At 39.4% G+C, this 21,013-nt stretch overlaps 1 protein-coding gene across 6 annotated transcripts in view; it reads left to right on the top strand.

Moving 5' to 3' along the window:
* ADAM23 (ADAM metallopeptidase domain 23) overlaps positions 1-21,013 on the top strand; it is a 200,124-nt gene that overhangs the window by 128,735 nt on the left and 50,376 nt on the right. For all 6 annotated transcript variants that reach the window (XM_058707552.1, XM_058707532.1, XM_058707542.1 and 3 more), the window contains exons 15-24: positions 1,150-1,249; positions 5,158-5,229; positions 5,956-6,045; positions 7,267-7,347; positions 12,621-12,671; positions 13,374-13,437; positions 15,235-15,340; positions 16,984-17,103; positions 18,351-18,519; positions 20,810-20,921. In XM_058707552.1, the coding sequence (XP_058563535.1) occupies positions 1,150-1,249; positions 5,158-5,229; positions 5,956-6,045; positions 7,267-7,347; positions 12,621-12,671; positions 13,374-13,437; positions 15,235-15,340; positions 16,984-17,103; positions 18,351-18,519; positions 20,810-20,921 (965 nt within the window). The remainder of the gene's footprint in view (positions 1-1,149; positions 1,250-5,157; positions 5,230-5,955; positions 6,046-7,266; positions 7,348-12,620; positions 12,672-13,373; positions 13,438-15,234; positions 15,341-16,983; positions 17,104-18,350; positions 18,520-20,809; positions 20,922-21,013) is intronic.

The following is a 21,013-nucleotide window of genomic DNA, read 5'->3' as shown; positions in this document are numbered from 1 at the left end:
TCAGCCAGGTCACGATCTCGCGGTCCGTGAGTTCGAGCCCCGCGTCAGGCTCTGGGCTGATGGCTCGGAGCCTGGAGCCTGTTTCCGATTCTGTGTCTCCCTCTCTCTCTGCCCCTCCCCCGTTCATGCTCTGTCTCTCTCTGTCCCAAAAATAAATAAAAAACGTTGAAAAAAAAATTAAGAAAATGCAGTCTTATCAGACTTTTAGAGGAAATGCCAAGCCTCTTTAAAAGATCCCTGTCAACAATGGTAGGTTTTTCCTACTTCCATATACTACCCTCATGCACCAGGTTACAAAAAAACTGTTGGATTACATCTCGGAATAAGCGGCCTGTCACTCTCAAATCAAGTACTGTGACAAATATGCCCGAGGAATCAGCGTGTATGATTCCATTTAACCATGACCATATGTATAATATTTCCCTATGTACTGACCTAGAGATAGTAATTTGATTAATTTCATCACACAGGCTTATATTCCTGCTAAATCATTAATATCACCAAATAGTTTTTGAAGTTGAGCATAAGGAGCTATTTATTACCTAATTCTAATTCAGAAGGAGCTTACCCTATGTGCCAAAAACATATATACAGATATCCATGTGTGTGTGTGTGTGTGTGTGTGTGTGTGTGTAGTATAATACTTCTCTTTAGGGTTTCCTTGTTTGCCTCAATTGTGTTCCTGAAGCCTGCATTATATAATCTTTAATAAATTAACGGTCACAATTCCTTCCTCCAAAGTAGAATCTGACAGGTTCCCTTGTGTCTTTTATTTGGGACAGAGGCAAAAAAGTGCTTGCCTTTACTGAGACAGAGCAAATAAAAACGACCACATTTAAAAATACAGCCTAGGTGGAGAAGTTTTGTGATGAGCTTTCTAAACCTCTTCTAAGCCAAGGCACAGAAGAGCTTGGCTGCTGAGGAGGTTGTAACCTGCCTCCCAATCTGTGGTTTTCTTTGAATTTCTATTTTTGTAAACTCTACCACACATACTTATTTGGCAATTGGAACATAAATGCCTTGTCAACATTTGTGTGGAAGCATCTAGGTCCAGAGTGAACATTTTGTTCTAGTTCAAGGGTTTTAATTTTCTTCTTTGATGACTGCTTTTGGTAAATTATTTACATAATTGATTCTTTATTTTCTCAGGGTGTCCCACTCCCGGAAGTTCTCAAAGTGCAGCATTTTGGAATATAGAGACTTTTTACAGAGAGGGGGAGGAGCCTGTCTTTTCAACAGGCCGACAAAGGTTAGTAACTCAGAAAGAGTAATCATTTGTCCAATTTTGGTTTTGCTTCTAAGAAGTTCATTTAATGTGCATAACACAAAGGCAACAGCCTTTGAAATCATATACACCTCAGATCTACTCGCAAATCTCTTATTTGTGGGAAAAGACTTAAAAGCCATTCTTGCGTTTTACTGCTTGTGAAATGTTGAAGAGTAGCTTAATAAAACTAGATGCAGAAAGACTTATCTTTTTACAGTGGAATACTGCCAAACGTCAGATACTTGTCTTGGAAAACAGGTTTTCTTTCTGTCGATCAGATTAATATTTATAGAAGCCATTATCATCTTGAAGAACTAGTCCTGTTTAAATGAATGATAAAACCATAGTTTCCCCGCTCTGAATCTCTGATTTTTCAATGCTGGCTGTACCCCTCCCACCCTCCCCTCCAAACAAACATCCTTCAATTAAAATATTTTTGAAATTTTCATATTAGGGTTTTTCATCCTGCTGCTAAGAGATTGTGGATTAGATTAAGACATATTGCTTTAGGGACGCCCGACTGGCTCAGTCGGTTAAGCGTCCGATTGAGGCTCACGTCATGATGTCACGGTTCGTGGGTTCGAGCCCCGCACCGGGTTCTGTGCTGACAGCTCTGAGCCTGGAGCTTACTTCGGATTCTGTGGCTCCCTCTCTCTCTGCCCCTCCCCTGCTCACTCTCTGTTTCTCTCTAAAAAATAAATAAGCGTTAAAAAAATAAAAACAAAAAAACAACAAAGAAAGATATATTGCTTTAACCCATTTTTCTGACAAAAATTCTATTTTCCTTTGGCATTCTCTCTAGGGCTTTTTTTTTTTTGAGTGGTCTATTCTCCTAGACAGGAAGCATTACTAATATGAGCCAGCCAAAAAATGGCTCGAGGTATTTGCGGATCTCATAAATACATATGTGTATTTAGTATTTATTCTGTAGTCCCTCTGTGTGGGAAGGTCCATGTTGTCAAATGGCACTTCATCAAATTCATATACACAGTGTCACAATCCTTATCCATAATTCCTTAATTCAAAAAGCTCAGAAAATTGGAAGTGTTTTTTATGAGTTTTCCTAGAACATGTCAAGGCAGTAAAACTTGTCTTGGACTGAAAACCTTTATTATCTCCCATAGTGTAAATATTCATAAGTCTTACTGCAGAAATAGAAATGTTTTTGATTTTAGGGTATGCATGAGGCCCCTCAGGGCTTTTATATAGAACATGGTAATTGCATCATACTTTTCTAAAATCTAGCAAAGCCAGACTTTCAAACTCACTGGCTGCAAAGCTTTTGGATAAGAGATTATGGACCTATCGTAGCATTTTTGGAAATGAATTTTTCAACAAGCAAAGAGATAGGATTGCTGCTAATTCGCAGATGGTATAGAAATTCTAACATTGCACATTTCATAGTGCTCTTGACAATACTACTTCATAAGCCAAATATAACCCATTTGCTATACAAGAAGATTTAATGCTCTATGAATTGAGAGAGCAGTGAAATCATGTTAGCCTTAAAAAAATAAAAATCAGTGACTAATGTGGATAGTTGACAGACTAATTTACTACTATCCTCATAAGTAAGTGATACTCCTGTAGTCAGAGGATAGTAGTTTGATGTCTGACACCTATATGAAGTCTCAGTAAGGCTGCAAAAAAAGAAACAGGAATTTTAAAGTGACCTTGCATCATGTAATTCGGCTGCCTGCCTTTCATGGCATTGATCTCAATACAGGAAATCTGAAAATTTCAAAGTGTTTAAAATGGGGGAAATGAGTATTAATGAATTAATGTGAGCTGCTGGCTTTATGAATTGCAATGTATGTGACTAATTTTACCTGCCTTGTGTCTCGCCACCTAATTACGAGTAGCATGCTTGAGGGAACAACACTGAGTTCTAAAGTTTCTAGAGTGTGTTAAAGGATCCACTACTAGGTTTCTGAAATTGCCTGTGAGTAGAAAGAAAATTATTCCAATAACTTGGAAACTAAATAAAAATGACTATACATCTTCAATTTTAAAAATTAGTAAATACAGGGGCACCTGGGTGGCTCAGTCGGTTGAGCGTCTGACTTTGGCTCAGGTCGTGATCTCACGGTTCATTAGTTTGAACCCTGCGTTGGGCTCTGTGCTGACAGCTCAGAGCCTGGAGCCTGCTTCAGATTCTGTGTCTCCCTGTCTCTCTGCCCCTCCCCTGCTCACGCTCTGTCTCTGTCTCTCTCTCATCTCTCAAAAGTAAACATAAAAAAATTAAAAATTAGTAAATACAGATTTATTTTTTTAAGCTACATGGCGGAATTATTTATTTATTTATTCATTTATTTATTTATGAGTTATTTATTTATTTATCTATTTATGAGTTATTTATTTATTTATTTATATTTTGAGAGAGGGGGCGCACTCATGAGAGAATGCCAAGCAGGCACCGTGCCATCAGCGTGGAACTCTACATGTGCGGCTCCATCTCATGAACTGTGAGATCATGACCTGAGCCAAAGCCAAGAATAAATGCTTAACCGACTGAGCCACTCAGGTGTCCTAGAAGGATTTTTTTAAGCCCCCATGGATTCCAGTAGAACTGTTTATATGTATGCATGAAGGAACTGACTCTTTTTTTCTAAGTGCTTTTAGTGAGTGAATGTATGCGTGCGTGGTTTCCATGTTATTTTCGCATTATCTGTGTGTCTGTTTTCTGTGCTATGGGACTCTTCCCACTGGCCATGTTTTCCGCTCAGTTTGTGATAGTGACCTGTCACAGGATGGAAGCAGGGTCCAAGAATGAAGTCTAGTAGTTGATTCCATGCGGGGCCTGATAGAAAGCGCCAGCCATGTTCCAATCTGAGCTTTCCGTTTCCATTTTCTCCTGCCTCCTGATAAAAATCCCATGGAGATTAGGACTGCTGATTTCACTCAGTGGACTTTCCCATAGGGGAGTCTGACTCCACCCAAGTACCCTGGAAACCTTTCTTGTTTCTGATAAGAGTTTTCCCTTCCTGCAAGTGGAAGGAGAATTGGGTCTTTGTCAGGTGGACCCAGTGGAAGGCAGCCCTTCTTTGGGGGCGGGTACTGCTACTGGCGAAGGAGTCTCTTTTGCCCTCTCATGCTCATGGCTTTGAGCACTTGGATTGGGATGTGCTGTTCCAGTCTCCATCCAAGTGTGATGGACGTGCCCAGGGAGATCTGGTCCCAGCTGAAGGAAAATAGAAATGTTTCTTGTAAATAATCAACTGCCTCTATCACTGGTTGCAATACAGTTTATCTGGCAAGCAAGTTACAGCACTAGCAGTGTGAGTCATTCTAGAAATTTGACTCTTCCGTAGCTCCAGAAATGATTGAGGAATTTCTGTAGAGCCATGCATATGTCTGCACATTTATGTAATATGCTCTGGACAGTACAGATTTCTTTTCAATGAGAATTATGGGCAGCACTTTTTCTAAGCTTATTTGAATTTCCTTGATTGTGTATATCACATTTGGCTGTGGCTGAAACATTTTTATCTTTTTGACAATTTTATGTTTTCTCAGACGACTTGAGATAAGTCACGAAATTAGATATCTGTGAGCCTTAGCAATGCATTTTAGCTCCATTAGCAAATATGATAAGTGATCTATTCTTTTTGACAGCTTATTTCCATTAACAAGTAATTCTCATGGTAGAGGTCATCTCTGGGGCCCATCTCCAGAGAATCCTCCAAGAAATATTACCCCATTTGGAATATGTTTTTTAGAAGTGTTGTTAATAAGTGAACAGTGTTTCCCACACAGACATCATTTATAGGTGCCATCACAACAAATCACAGAAGAATATCACATGATAGCCAATTATACGGCCCAATTGGTGTGTTGACTTTCTGTGATAAATTAAAACGTGTTTCCTTTCTCTTCCTAATCTCTTTCAGCTATTTGAGCCCACAGAATGTGGAAATGGATATGTGGAGGCTGGAGAAGAATGTGACTGTGGTTTACATGTGGTAGGTATAAGAGATCTTTTCTGTCTTCAGCACAGTTCTTACCCAGAGCAAACAAGAATAGCATTAGTGAGAAGCCTATACTGGCCTTCTCAGTGGTCTTTCTCATCTATTAATGCTTAATCCCAGCTCAGACAGGTTAGAATTAATCATGTCCTTATGGCCCCGTTTGAAAACAAAAACAAAAAGAAAAACAAAACAAAAAAACCCAAATGGGTTCTTCTAATCAAATCTCCTCCCTCTTAAAAATCCATAGCTCATATTCATCCCACTCAAATTTCACCAAATCATGAAGCATGGTGTGTGTTATTTTTGTCTTTATAAAACTAGATAGAGTCTGGGGGCACCTGGCTGCCTCAGTCGGTGGGGCAGGCGACCCTTGATCTCAGGGTAGTGAACATTAGCTCCATGTTCGGTGTAGAGATTACTTACAAAAAAATCTTAAAAAAATAACTAGATAGAATCTTAAGAATGTGTTAGAGCTAACCAACGGTGAGGTGCCTGCTAAGAGATGAGCTTACTTGTTGGTAGACAAGCCTTTTCACAGAAGATCACCCTTTGATGAAAAATAAGGCAGGAAGGACTCTTATCATTGTTTAAAGTGATTACTTCCTAAAGTATTTGCTTGCTATTGTATAAGTCTCCCCATGTGGAGTACACAGGTGGAGACAGGGTTGAATGACCAGCCCATAAGCTTCCTCGCTTACTCACTTGAAGTGTTTCCTCTAGGAATGCTATGGATTTTGCTGTAAGAAATGCTCTCTCTCCAATGGGGCTCACTGCAGCGACGGGCCCTGCTGTAACAATACCTCATGTCTTGTGAGTTACCTGACAATTTTGTCTTCCTTTTCATGGACATATTAGCTAAATATCTCAGTGTGTACATACAGCATTTTTAGAACTTGCTACAAATCTGTTGATTGATATGTGCCTCACAGTTTTGTACAATCAATAAATCTACCTAAAACCTGGGGGTCAAAACATCTACCTTTACTATGATTCACTGTCAACTATCCTACCCTTCAATACCTCCTTAAGAAAATATACATATACTCCTTCCAAATAAACATTGAGAGTTTCCCTGAATGCGGATGAAAGCCACATTAAATGGTTGAATAGAAAAGGGACAATTCCTGTGGTCTTTTTAATAATAGTTCCAATAATAATAATAATAATAATAATAATAATAGGACTTAACCTTTTTCTTTAAAACTTACCCTAATTTATTTTGGACAATGAACATAAAACCTAGTGCTTACATTTTTATGTTTGGTTTTTGAAATTCCTTATAAAGGCAAGAAAGCTAGATAAGGAATGTTCATATGTGTATATATGCAGCTTATGTATGTGTGGACACAGTTAACTTCCATCTTAGGACCTCCAGTGAGCTTTTTTTGAAAAGTCACTTTTTAAACATTCCTTTTTCTCATTTACCAAACCTCTAATATTACTTAAAACCATAAATTTACATGATTTTATAATTTTATTCACTACCAATGTATGATGGCATTTTAGGACATTCTAGCTTGATTGTCTTATGTTCCCCACCAGATTACAAATTGCTTGACATCGATGGTCTCTTCCCTTCATCTTTTACCCACCCTCTCAATGTGATTGGTGTCACTGAAAGGAGTTCATATGAATTCACTGAAATTTGATTGTGTACATTTAGCTACAGCAAGATTAACATCCAAGCTCATAGGTATAATCAGTGTAGACTGAGTGTGGATATCAATATTCACAGAGATCTTAAATGTTTGTATTTTAGTGATTTGCTCTTTTGTCCTCAACCACACAACTGTATCTTCTTCACATAATTGCCGTCACTTTGTTTTCCAGAAGTAACACTCTTGAGACCGTGGGTTTTGAAATCTAAAATTGAATGCCTTGGGTTAATGATTCATTTTACTCCAGAGAGTGGTACCTGGACTTGCAATTTCATAAAGAGTTTGGTGATGATTATGATTGTTGGTGAATAAAACAATACTATTTGAAATAGTAATTTAATACTAGCTCCTAATACTGAATTTTTATTTGCAGTTTCAGCCACGAGGGTATGAATGTCGGGATGCTGTGAATGGGTGTGATATTACTGAATATTGTACTGGAGACTCCGGCCAGGTATGACAAGCTGAGTTTTTGAACAATACATTTTACTTGCAAGTATCTTACACATTGGAAAGCTTTCAGTTTGGACTACGTGTGAATATGATTTAGTTTCTTTGTTTTTTGTTTTGTTTTACTTTGTTTTCTAGTAATTACTAGATCTCCACCATGCCTTGATTTTAGGAACGTATGTTGTGTTTCTTGGGCCTAAATCTCTTTTTTCTTCCAAATTTCCCCTTCATGATTAGTTCTCTTTATGTGGTTTCTATCCAATGAATTAATCTTTCTTTTTGTCCCAACATCTAAAATAGTATGTTCACATTCATGAAGAATTAATGTACTGTTTCCAAACATCTTTAAACCACAAAGCCCTTTCTTGTAAGAAAAAAATGGGTTGGGGGGCGCCTGGGTGGCTCAATCGGTTAAGTGTCTGACTTAGGCTCTGATCATGATCTTGTGGTGTGTGAGTTCCAGCCCCATGTTGGGCTCTGTGCTAACAGCTCAGAGCCTGGAGCCTGCTTCAGATTCTGTGTCTCCTCCTCTCTCTGCCCCTCCCATGCTCATGCTCTGTCTCTGTCTCTCAATAATAAATAAACGTTGAAAAAAATTAAAAAAAAAAAAAAGAAAAGAAAAAATGGGTGGGATGCCCACTGTAGAAGGCACAGAACGAGTAGCACTGCTCTGACTGAAGGGGGATCACGAGCAGGGGCCCCCCTCTCTCAGTTCTGTCTCTCTCCCACTTACATTGTCTGGCACCATGGCCCATATGCTTTCGTGTGGACTTCTTCACGTCAAAAATTATTATACCATTATAATTGACGTTGCCTACCAGCATTCCTTCTGTATACAATTTTTATGTTTTAAAAGTTTATATTATGTTACTTTAAGGCTTTATTTTTCATTCCAACGAACATTTGTCGAGCACCTGCTGTGTATGTCAAGCACTTCTGTAAACGTCGGGATGTGGTAGGGAACCAGACAGACAAGTCCTTGTACTCACGGGACTTACGTTTTGCTGGGTGGAGAGATAAGTGAACAGAAACATCTATGGTGGGAAGTGCTCAGTGTAAAATAAGATGATATAAGATGTGGGGTGGGTAGCGTTAGGTGGGGTGGTCAGGTGCATCTTCCTGGAGGAGTTGGCATTTAAGTAGAAACACAAATAAGATGGAGCTAGTCAGAAAACAGCGAGTAAGGAAGCTTATCTTCCTCAAGAAATGGAATGAAGGCAGGGATTACTGGAGAGTAGTGGGAAAAAAATCGAGAGGAAGTCAGCCATCAGGGCAGTAAGGGAGTAATAAGAATTTTGGGTTTCATTCTACATTTACCTTTGCTCTGACATGACTTCAAAAACATTTTCCTGTGCTATTACACAGTTTTTATAAATGTCCTTTTTACCATTACATGAGAGTCTGTCATGTGGATTTATCATTTGACTTGTGACTTGTTATCCAGTGGTGGATATTTGGGCTGTTGGCAGTTTTTCGTTATTATAATTAATATGACGGTGAACATCTTCATGCATCTTTAAGAGTGTTTCTTGTTCCTAAGGGTTTGCTCCTTAGGATAAATTGCCCAGGCGTGGAGTTATCTATTGCCAGGTACTGTGGTTTCCAAGAGGCTCCCAATAAGTAGAGTACAGTTGGAGGTCAAAATACCCTTTTTTCTATTGCACTGAGAGCTAAATGAGCCTCTTTCTAGGTCCCACATTCAGGCTGTAGCAACAGGTTGTTGACAGAGGTGGGTCTGGAGCGACTTCTCCCTGCAAAGGTGGGTCCTTGCCTTGTATGTCTCTGTGGAACAGTGGGGAGAGTATACTTTGTGTGAGGAGGCAAAAGAAGAAGGCAGAACTGAGCCAAACTGCCCGGTAGTTCTTCCTCGCTTTGTCAATCAGTCAGGCAGTCTACTTGCCTGGAGCAGGTGGGGCAGTGGGGGGAGGGAAGCAAGTATTGGAACAGAGTAGCTAGAATTACACTGAGTTCCCTTGGAGGGGAGAGGGGTAAAGAGGAGAAGGAGGCAAAGGTTTTTAACTAGCCTTTTTGAAGATTCTCAATGTATATTATCTGAGAGTCCATTCAGAGGGACCCTTTTAAGGATGTGATACAGTGAAATATCTTCAAGCTATTTTGTATTGACTTTGTGCTTCTCTGTTTCTTCTCTTTAGATATGTAAATAGGTTTCCTTGCAATTTTCCTATGATCTAGTGAAAGAGCGTAAGAACTGTGGGTTCTGTGTTTCGTGCCAAGTTTTATGTTTGGTGACAATCCCGATACACTGTTTCACTGGGTTGTATTTTTAGTTTTGTAGAATACTACTATTTTTATACCCATCATATATTGTTTTGGTTCTGTGTGTTCAGCTCTTTTCAAAGTACAGCTTTTTTCATTTCAGGCTTTAATTCCTGAATTGCCATAGAATTTACTGGAAGTAAGGCTTTTTTAATGAGGGCTCTATGTTCTACTTAATATTCTGTAGCCTAAATTTTTAAAACATTCTTTTTGCCTCATGTGTATAAGGTGAGAATTAAACTATTATACTATACTATTCAATTAATATCTCAGTGGCATATTGGAATAGCATGTTCTTTTAGCAATCATTTCCTTATATGACCAGAATATGCCTGAAATAGATAATTGGAATAGAGGAAGCTAAGATCCGTCAGAACTCTGCTTTCTAACAGGCAGTGAACTTTGAATTTAATTGGTACTAATTATGATTAGGAAAATGGGATCTCTGAGAATCTCTGCATCTCTGCATCTCTGAGAATCAATGTCATTGGCAACATCATGACTTTGTCTTGTATCTCAAATTTTGCTTACTTTTGATGTTAGCATTTGCTTATCCGTTTGGGCTGGTTTTTAAATTCACGGTTTCTCACAGAATAAACAATACTTGTGCAACTGAGAGAAATCCTTGGCAAACAATACCGGATGATATAATAAAGGTATTTTTGAAAGATGTGGGAAATGTTTCTCGTTAGCACTATGAAACATGGCATCTAAATGGGTGGCATAACACGATTTAAAATAAGCACATTTAAATGCTATTGCACTGCTGAAGCCTGCCTCGTGTGAACCTTCCTGCACAGCATGAAACTGGGGGCTAGAATGGCATTTAGAGATGGAATCCAGAGCTCTGCTCACAGCAGAACAAAGTATACAGATGAATGGTTCTTTTGTTTTATGTGTCTCCAGAGAAGTAAGACATTCTGTAATTTCCCACGTTAAACATTTCAGTAATAAGCAACTCACTTTTATTAGCCTAAACTGAAAATAAATTGATGAGAAATCTTGTATGTAGCTGTGACAGTTTATAATAAGGGCTTTTTTTCTTTTAATTGGTAAGAATTCTACACATTTCTTTTTAATTGCGACCTCACAAAAGTCAAATGTGATAAAGTAATTTTAGACCCTGGTATACCTATTTGAGTAGCCACGTTTCTTTTGCATTTTTGTTCAGTGTGATTGTATTTGGCTCAGAGTAAGTGAATAATTAATGTTAGTTGATTAATAAGATAATGATTGTGTTTTGAGTGGATTTGGATGGATGAAAGAGGCCACTTTTTGTGGCCAGATCTCTGTTTTTGTGCCACAGGACCAGTATGCTAGGTTTTAGTGCTGATAATTATGTCCTTTGAATAGTCACCATCAGATTGATCATAAAGCTGTGGTGAATGAAAGCTTATGTGAAAGCCAGTTTTTCTTTAGAAAGGGGAAAAACCAAAGCATTTTATCTCAGTGTTCCTCAGTAAGCTAGTGCTTCTTGGCAATTGTAAATTCTAAATTGGTTCTATTGCCTTTCTGTACTGAACTTGATAAACAGCTTGATATGTGGAGAACAGAGTAACTTAATTGTATCTGCGTAAGTCATTCATTTATTTATTCCATTAGCCAATACTAATTGAGCACCTACTCAATAATATCGAGCCTGGCTTCGTTCTAGGTGCTTGGGAGGCAGCAGGGAACCAAACATAAAATCCCCGCCTGCCTGGAGCTCACACTGGGAGGGGGACAATAGACAAACGAGTAACACATATGAGCATAAGGTGATAAATCCTAAGGAGAAGGAAAAACCAGGAAATGGGGAACGGAGAACGCCAACATGGGACGGGTCATAGTTTTTGAGAGCAAACCACGCAGAAGTCTGGGGGGAAGTGTGAAGGAAGAGCAGGGCGGAGGCCGTGGGGGGGATGCGTGCCTGGCAGATTTGCAGTCACATCAGTCACGGCAGAGTAGGGTGGGAACAGGGCAGCCAGTCGGAGGCTATGTCGCACTTCAGGTGAGGGATGATGGCAGATTGGGCCGAGTGTTAGCAGTGGAGGTGGAGAGAAGTGGTCAGATCGTGATTATAGTTTGAAGGTAGAGGTAGGGAGATTTGTGGACAGACTGGAAGGAGGGTGTGAGAGAAAGAGAGAAACAGAAGACGACTTCAAGGTTTGGAGCCTGACCCGTTGGAAGAGTGGAACTGACATTTACTGACAAAGTGAAGACTGGGGGAGGACCCAGTGCCTGTTGTGTTTCTTATTCCCTTGTTTTACCTGTATGCATATTGTTTTTTTTCTTTTCACAATTGCTTTGAACACGGTACAAGAGCCTTTGGCTTGAACTGTCTTCAGGTCTCTCAAATGTGGCAAATAAAATGCATAGATAGTAAAATTTTTAAATTATTCAGGGTAACTTTTTGGGAAAGTGAAGTGTACTTTTTAAACAATGGTTTGATAAATAGACCCAGGGAAAGAAAGAACCATCCCGCCACGATTGTTCTAGTGACAGGCCTGTAGTTTGAGAGGTTGGAGATGTTTGGGGATGCAACACTGACATTGAGTTGAAAGAGTATTTCCTCTTTCTCAGTGATGTGGCCTATGGGTGAGCATCAGGGGTGTCAAATGCAGATCTGACATTTCACAGGGCTGAGAAAGGTCTTGTGAGTTAGTTCCCCAATGTGTCCACTCCTACATATCAAGGTGATTCATTCCCTTGGTTGTCTGTTTTAATTCCTTCTACTTTTAACTGTAGGCAAGTGAATGTAATGGTATAAAATACCCATTGCATGGATTAATTTAATTGTTATTTTTACCAATAATACCAAGAATTTTACCGAGAATAATTACCAAGAATAATTTTACCAAGAATTGGTTTGGATAACCTACTTAACGTTACTCATGTTTTTCTAAACATTCCCAATTATATATTCACCATGGTTGGTTTTTGTTTTGCATTTTTGTACGTTGTACACAGAATCTGAAGGTACTTATGTTGAACATTAACTAAACACATTATATTTTTCAGTGCCCACCAAATCTTCATAAGCAAGACGGATATGCATGCAATCAGAATCAGGTATGCTGGGCAATAAACTTTAAATGTAATTTTAAAAGGCTTAGTTTGTGAGTTCTTTTTTTCTTTTTGATAAATGTAACTTTGAAGGGAAATTGCAACTCAAAGAACAATAAATTATTGCAGTGGTCTTCTAATTCAGCATTGCTTCATAGCATATCAAATACTAAATATAGTATTATATTTAACCCTGGTGACAAATTGTTGATTGAGGGCAAGGGAAAAAATGTAACAACTAAGGAATTATGAATTTAATTTATTGAGTTGTGACCCTCTTTCAATAATGCCAGCTTATTATGGGAAAGTCTGACTGTTATAGTGTGCTGTAATCTGTTATAATTAGGATTTTTTTTCTTTCCTGAAAGCCATGTTGTAATGTAACATTCACACCCAAAAGAAGCTAAAGGTCATTCTGGAATCACCCAAGAAGCGTACCAACTTTTGTTTTCCATAAAATGTAAAATTGTAGATGATTAAGTTTTGACTTCAAGAGCTGTACCCTGAGGTCTGTTCTGGGTTTTAGAATTTAACTGTCTGTTGTACTTCCCTTAAGATGTTTGTGATTTTTATTTTCACTGAAAATATTGGGGTATCGAGTGAAAAAAAATCAACTTATCTAAAACAACAAAAGGAGATCTTGCAGTACAAATCTGGGGGAAACGGAACCGGCTGTGTGGGCCTCCTAATGTGTGTCACTGTCCTCAGGGCCGCTGCTACAACGGGGAGTGCAAGACCCGAGACAACCAATGTCAGCACATCTGGGGGACGAGTAAGTCATGTTTTCCTGCTTGGTGGCTGCCCACAGGTTTCTCTCCATACTATCCTGCACTGCCAGTCTTGCTGAAAGACATGTACAGCTTGGTGTTTTCTTTTGTTTTCTTTTGTTTTCTTTTGTTTTCTTTTGTTTTCTTTTCTTTTCTTTTCTTTTTAAATGATTATTTATTGAGAGAGAGAGAGAGCATGAGCAGATGAGGGACAGAGAGAGAGAGATAGAGAGACAATTCCAAGCAGATTCCATGCTATCCGTACAGAGCTGGATGCAGGACTTGATCTCAGAAACCATGAGATCATGACCTGAGCCAAAATCAAGAGTAGGATGTTTAACCAACTGAGCCTCCTAGATGCTCCCGGAGTGACGTTTTCAAAAAAACTCTAGGAAAGGATGAGAGTAAAGAGGACTGTGAGTGTGGTCACAAAACCACAGAAAACAACTGTTCAAGCTGAGGACTTGTTATCAGAACCAAGTCGTGTCACTCAGTGATCTGGCTGTCAGAGAAGGGATGTCACATCCACTTGCAAAGATTGGGTTCAGTGGGATGGCCACATTCATTGTCGAGACACTTGGTGATTCACTGTGTACCTTGGGTTTAACTTTTACCCCTCAAGTTAGCCTTCTGTTCTTTTACCCCAGAAAAGTACCAGACTTTTTAAAATTCTGTAATTCTATTATCTCACTTGGAAGGGAAGAAATGCAGGTCCTTCCTGAGGGGCAGACACATAGAGATTGAGAACATAGTCATGACTCTCAGTACATTCCCTAAGTGTAATTGCACCCCTTCTCTTCCTGACATTTACAGTGCCTTTCCAGCAAACTTCAACTTCAGCCTTTGGGGGCCAGACCACAACAGAGAGAAAAGGGTCTGTCTTGTGGTGGAGGCTGGGTCACCCCCAAAGGAAAGAAAGCACATGAAGGGACAATAGAGCCCCTGCAGGAGTGATTTCAGTGTTAAATATCATTTAACTGAAAGGTTTACTTTCAGTGCTTCAGTTTTGACAGAGGAAAGATGATAGAGGCATATTTGTCTTTTAAAAGGTTTATAAATCAAAACCCAAGTGTCGATACAAAATCTTAACTGCCTAGGACTTTATAATATATTTTAATATTAATATAAAACAGACCTAAGGTTCTTTTTTTTTTTAATTTTTTTAATGTTTATTTATTTTTGAGAAAGAGAGAGACATAGTCTGAGTGGGGGAGGGGCAGAGAGCAAGGGAGACACAGGATCCAAAGCAGGCTCCAGGCTCTGAGCTGTCAGCACAGAGCCCAATGCAGGGCTCAAACCCACAACCCGTGAGATCATGACCTGAGCCAAAGTCAGACGCTTAACCAGCTGAGCCACCCAGGCACCCCAGGCCTAAGATTCTTTATTAGTTTTCTGTATGCCACTTTCCCTAATTCCTGCTGATGGCCATTTCTGCCTCCCTCCCTGAAACCCACCAAACAAGAATTTGGGAATCAGTTTGTTTTTCAAGTTAAAAACAGGGATGTGTTAGCACTGTCTTGTAGTAGCTTGCAAGAGCCAAGTGTTAAATTTTCGGGAATTTCAGAAGCCTGTTGCCATCACATTGACGGTTGAAATTAGCCATGTGTTAATTAGACCATGGAAATTTGCACAGTGGTATTTACACCGTGGAAATTGGCATGGAAATTGCCAAATGCTTTGAGTCAGGATTTTTTTTTTTCTTTTTGTGGACAACCAGTTGTTAAGCATTTACCTGCACACTGCTGGTTGTGAATAACAAAGATGACTAACACAAATTCTCTTCTCTTGCTCATCTCCAAAAGAGGCTTCAGGGTCTGACAAGTTCTGTTACGAAAAGCTGAACACAGAAGGCACAGAGAAGGGAAACTGTGGGAAGGATGGAGACCGATGGATCCAGTGCAGCAAACAGTGAGTGGTCAGCTTCAGGGGCACAATGAGTGACTTGGAAGGCCTGGCTCAAATGTGACGTGGGCACAAAATAAGTGTTACTGGTTTTTAGTAAACAGTCAACTATTGAAAATGTTAAGAGTATGTACTTTAAGAACACATTAGTCTATCTAGAAGCAAATGGCTATGGACTAAGCAGTTGCCGTGGCACAGACTCACAACATTTCTGTAAAACATTTCTCCCATGTTGTCTTTTACCTGATGCTTGTCTGAAAAGACACTTTGCCAAGTGTTAAGACATAATATTGGGTCTTAATTTGCTACTTTTGCTGGAAGGTATGGCCTATGAATGTACTAGTATACACAAAGTTCTACAAGCACAATATGTGGATTGTCTATATTTCGGGGACAACTCAAAGTGAAGTGGTACATATTTTGGATCATTCCGTGAGTGCAATACCATTTGATTTAATTAAGCATCTAACGTCTATATCAGATTTTCCCCCACTTCTAAAAAGCCTCTAGTTAGTGCATATTGGAGGCATCTTTACTCAGGAAATGACATATTTTTAGAGGACACTGGTAATAGTTTTCCCTGGATTAGTTTAGGAAAGTGAAAATTGTGATTGTATAGTTTATTAAAGTTAACTCAGTGACATGATCTATGGGACCATTAAGTTATGGGCCAAATTTCCTTCATTATATTTCCATATCCATAAGGATTCTCCCAGTTCTGAAGCAAAGCAAGGAGTTTTTTTTTTTTCTAGTTAATGACCTCTCTGTTGTACTTTATGAAACTTTGCTATTCCATGTACTCTTTGATGGTGGATGAGGCCTTAGGAGACAACAAATCTTTGACCAAAATTTCTTTAAAATTAAACCAAAACAATAGAACGTAACTTCTCAACTAATGTCTCACAGGTGAGGCACAGACATTCCAAAATATTGCTTCTCTTTCGAAGGTGACAGACAGTAGGAGGGAGTGGGGCCCAAAGTAGTAAAAATGTATGTGGTTGGACACCTGGATTTCATTAGCTTAATGTCCTGGACAAACCTGTCATTTTTCTGTGTCTGTGTCACTTCAAAAAGTTTGGGAGGCATTGGATTGGATCATTGTAAAAGATAGCTTTTGAATATCTAGTAATAGAACATTGGAGTGTCTGTCCTTCTGCTTGTGAACTCAACGATGGCAAGGTTGGATACAAAGGCTGCACATTCAAAGACAGGCAGTGTGAGAGTAGGAACAAAAGGTCTTCTCCCTGTTGGGCTCTGACCTCTTATCCAGAAAGCAACATTCTCCCCAGCAACTTCCTATCTGGCTCCTCTTCCAGTCACCACACCCAGGGGCCACTTTTAGCCCTATTAGGGCAGGACAGAGGGACAGCTAGGAAAGTGGCCGTAGGGGATGGGGGTGCCAGACTAGCTCAGACACCGGTCATGATCCATCTCTTGAGGTTGGGCATGTCGCTCCCCAAACAAAACTGCGATCCTGTGAGCAAGGAAGGCGTGGGTCATAGCCAACCAACAGTATTTGAACACGTCTTTATTTAGAAGGAAAGAAAATATTTTCAATTTTTGAATAGATGTGGACTGAATAGTTTTGATTATTTGGAGCTTGATTCATCCTATCCTGTTCTGTTTTTGTTTTTATTTGACATGCTCAGTGACGTGTTCTGTGGATTTTTACTCTGTACCAATCTTACTCGGGCTCCGCGCATTGGTCAACTTCAGGGTGAGATCATCCCAACTTCCTTCTACCATCAAGGCCGAGTGATTGACTGCAGGTAATATATTAAATGTTTGAGAATCTAATGAATCACGAGAATTACAAATTCAGACAAATCAAATGAATTTTTTCTGTTTCTCACAAGAGGACTGTTGACTTTAATTTTATGATCACCTTTCATGTTTAGAGTTAAAAAACAAGGTTGTATATTGATTTGCAAATTTCATTTGCTCAAAAATGGGACCACTTATTAGCAGTAGGGTCTTCTTTGTAATTATAACTGTTGAGTAGACTTACAGTGTCCATTTTGACCTATGGTTAAAGCTTTGAGCATTGTAATAGCTCAGGATTCGAACACTATGTGTGTTTTATTTTTTATCATAAAAAATAGACTTTATACTTCACGCAGCATATTTCTGCTTTAGAAGATGGTTTAATACTCAGCATATAGAGCATATTTTTTAAGATGTTATTTATAGTTGTAGGCATACATTTGATATCCAATTATCTGCGAGTATAGGGCACAGGAAGTTTGAGGCTTATTTTTTAAACCACATACACATGGTACTGTTGTGGCCCCAAACACGTCTGGGATTCCCCTACAGGACCGCTTTTAGTGTCTGCAGACTTCTATCCGTAGTGTCCTTAGAGTAGCTAACCTTCATCTTCTGTGAGTGAATGTAAGATTTGGAAACATCCAAAAAAAAAAAAAAACTTTTGAAGAAGATTTAGTCAAGTGGTTGGGTGAGCAAATTGAAAACTGTTCTCTTGCTCGAATGATTGCTGGTTTTTGTTTCCTTTAGACTGCTCTGAAAACAATTCTAACCAGGTCCTAGACAAGAAGATCCTTCCTGGAATAAATTTGTAATCTAATTACTTAGACGCACATTCTTTGAAGGTGTAAGTTTTCACACATCTTTAGATACGACAGCCTAATTAAATTATATATTCTAAACTAGTATATTATATAAAAGCCGGCTTCTTTTGTTCTTAGGCAACTCACCCTTAGTCTTCATGCCGGTCTTGACAACAAGTGAAGATTTAGTATATACTTTGTGCCGATGACATTTTTTCCCCAATGACATGCAGTGCAATAATGGCAATGAAATATATTTCCTGTCCTCCTGTTCTTTTATTGAAGGGAGGTGGGAAAGGGGGAAAGGCAGGGAGAGGTGGAGAAATGCCAGGAGCCATCTATGTCCACTGACAGCCTCTTTAATTTCATGAAGAGCAAGCCTCTTTCATGTTGGCTTTCTGTTTCTAACTATGGTGCTAATGGTTGCATGAATATCTTTCTCCTTTTAGTGGTGCTCATGTGATTTTAGATGATGATACAGATGTGGGCTATGTAGAAGACGGAACGCCATGTGGTCCATCCATGATGTGTTTAGATCGGAAGTGCCTACTGATTCAGGCCCTAAATATGAGTAGCTGCCCACTTGATTCCAAGGGTAAAGTCTGTTCAGGCCATGGGGTAAGTAGGCATCAGTGTTCCAGTTCAAACCTTTATTCTCTGGCATCCTCAAAGTTCGCAGTCGTCAGACTTGCATTTCAGCCGTTCTCCTTTTGCGTCTGCTGCCAGTGTCTATGCACGATGATAATTTCCAGACTATCCTCACCTGCTAAGGATAATACCCATAGGTACCGATATGGTTTTATTTGTGTTGTTTGTTTTATCACTGGCTATTTGTATGTCCCACATTGTCTATACCTTGCCAGCTAAAGAGGTGGAAGAAATTGGTAGGGTTCCTAAAAGAACTGTAGACCCCACGTGAACTACTTTGTGCCATTCAAGATAACTTTAGTCCTCTCAGTATTCCCTTTCGGCTACTCAGCATGTGTACTGAGTATCTGTGTGTACAAGATCACATAGACTAGATGTTGAATCACTGATATAATTCACATGTTTAGAATTGTATAGTTCTGCTCCACCCATTGCCAGCTGAAGAGAAAATGCTTTCTCCACTCACACCTGTATGTGTTTGTAATTCTGCGAACAAGATGGGCAGACACTGCCTGGCAAACTGAGACTTAATATCTCGACACAGATTTTAATAATTATTTAAATTAGCTTAGTAAAAGAAAGACGTTTCAAAATTTATACAGACTTTAGAAATGGGAAAAAAATAGACATGAAGAAATTGAGAGTGATAACGTAAAAGGAAAATGCTGGAAGGAAGGCAAAAATAATCAAAATATAGCTAGCTAGCAGAGGACGTGGAATACAACAAGGTAGAGAGGCCTTAGAAGGAAATGCCTAATGACTATTCAGGGTTTTGGGTTTCGTTGAATCCTAGGCTCACCAGTATAGCTTAGTGATTTAGAGCATGGTTTTGGAGGCTAGAAAGAACCATGGGTTTGAGTCCTGACTGTGCCCCTTGGTCTCCTGGTGACTTTGGGTAAGGCACTTACCTTCTCTTAGCCACCAGGGTGATGGGTAGTATGAGGATTAAATTAGATGCTATACATAAAGCACTCGGCACAGGTACCTAGCACATAGTGAATGTTCAATAATCACTGTTAAAAGCCCTGGACAGACATTTCAGTTATTTCAGTTACCTCTCTGAAAACATCATAGAACTTAATGTCTAGAAAGGCCCTTCTTAATTCTGTACTTTTCCTCTCACTTTTTCATCCTGTTAAATAAAAGGTCAGATTCAACCTCGTTAATCGCAATCATGCTGTTATAACACTTCAGATTAAAAAGCTACTTATACCAATAGGCTGATACTCAGTTTATCATCTCTAATGATCTGTCTCTGAATGTATTTCACAGGCAGATAAGAATTTAAACACCTCTGTCTCTAGTTTGCATGGTTGTTTATTTCATCTAAATTACAAGTCCATTCCAGCATGCTGCTTGGTCCCCAGGACAAGCAAAAGGAGACAACAATCATTCTAGGAGGGTCTTCAGCCTGGCTGACTGAGAGAAGGGTGATACCAAGGGCAGGCAGGGGAGGTGGGTGTTGTGCTCATTTGGACGTGGTGAGGTAAAACGATGCATTGGTGATTTATTTCATCAGGTGTTTAATCTCTGGCCCTGCCACTGGAGCCCTGTATCTATTAATTTCTTGAATTAAGCATATGTTTCTGAAGTATGTTCCTAGAAACAACTACTTCTGAAAAAACGACATTGTCAGACATTTGTGTAAATAATATCAACATAAACAATTAACATTTAATTTAAAATTTTCTTCCATTTTGAGGCACCTGGCTGGTTCAATTGGTAGAATATATGACTCTTGATCTCAGGGTTGTGAGTTTGAGCCCCACGTTGGGTGTGGAGATAACTTAAAAGTAAAATCTTAAAAAACATTTTTTCTTCTTTTAATGGGTATTTGTCTATAATTAACAAGAAAACACCACTCAGCAATTTTGTATATATGTTGTCTCCCCTTTTCAACCATGGGAGACTTAAAAAATTCAAAGTGGTTTTTAAAAGCTCCCGCCCTGCCCCACGTCTCTTTTACATTTATCACCATTAGTCAAAAAAGCAGAATGAGGGGCACTTGGGTGGCTCAGTTGGTTAAGTGTCCGACTTCAGCTCACGTCACGATCTCGCGGTCCGTGAGTTTGAGCCCCGCGTCGGGCTCTGGGCTGACAGCTCAGAGCCTGGAGCCCGCTTCCGATTCTGTGTCTCCCTCTCTCTCTTCCCCTCCCTTGCTCACGGTCTGTCTCTCCCTCTGAAAAATAAATAAACATTAAAAAAAATGTTTAAGAAAGCACCATGAAAATGTCCCATTTCTGTTTTTTGTTCCTCACAGGTGTGTAGTAATGAAGCCACCTGCATCTGCGATTTCACCTGGGCAGGGACAGACTGCAGTATCCGGGATCCAGTTAGGAACCTTCACCCCCCCAAGGATGAAGGACCCAAGGGTTTGTGCGATTTCAGTTTCAATTCATTACATACTGAATTTGTTGGCACTCTTCCAATGGTGCCAATATAACAAGTGAAACGATTTGAAAGG

This window comes from Neofelis nebulosa, chromosome 2 (assembly GCF_028018385.1).
Source record: "Neofelis nebulosa isolate mNeoNeb1 chromosome 2, mNeoNeb1.pri, whole genome shotgun sequence".
In the NCBI taxonomy this organism is placed as follows: Eukaryota; Metazoa; Chordata; class Mammalia; order Carnivora; family Felidae; genus Neofelis; species Neofelis nebulosa.
The sequence above is the reverse complement of the archived record's forward strand: the minus strand, read 5'-3'. Positions and strand labels throughout refer to the sequence as shown.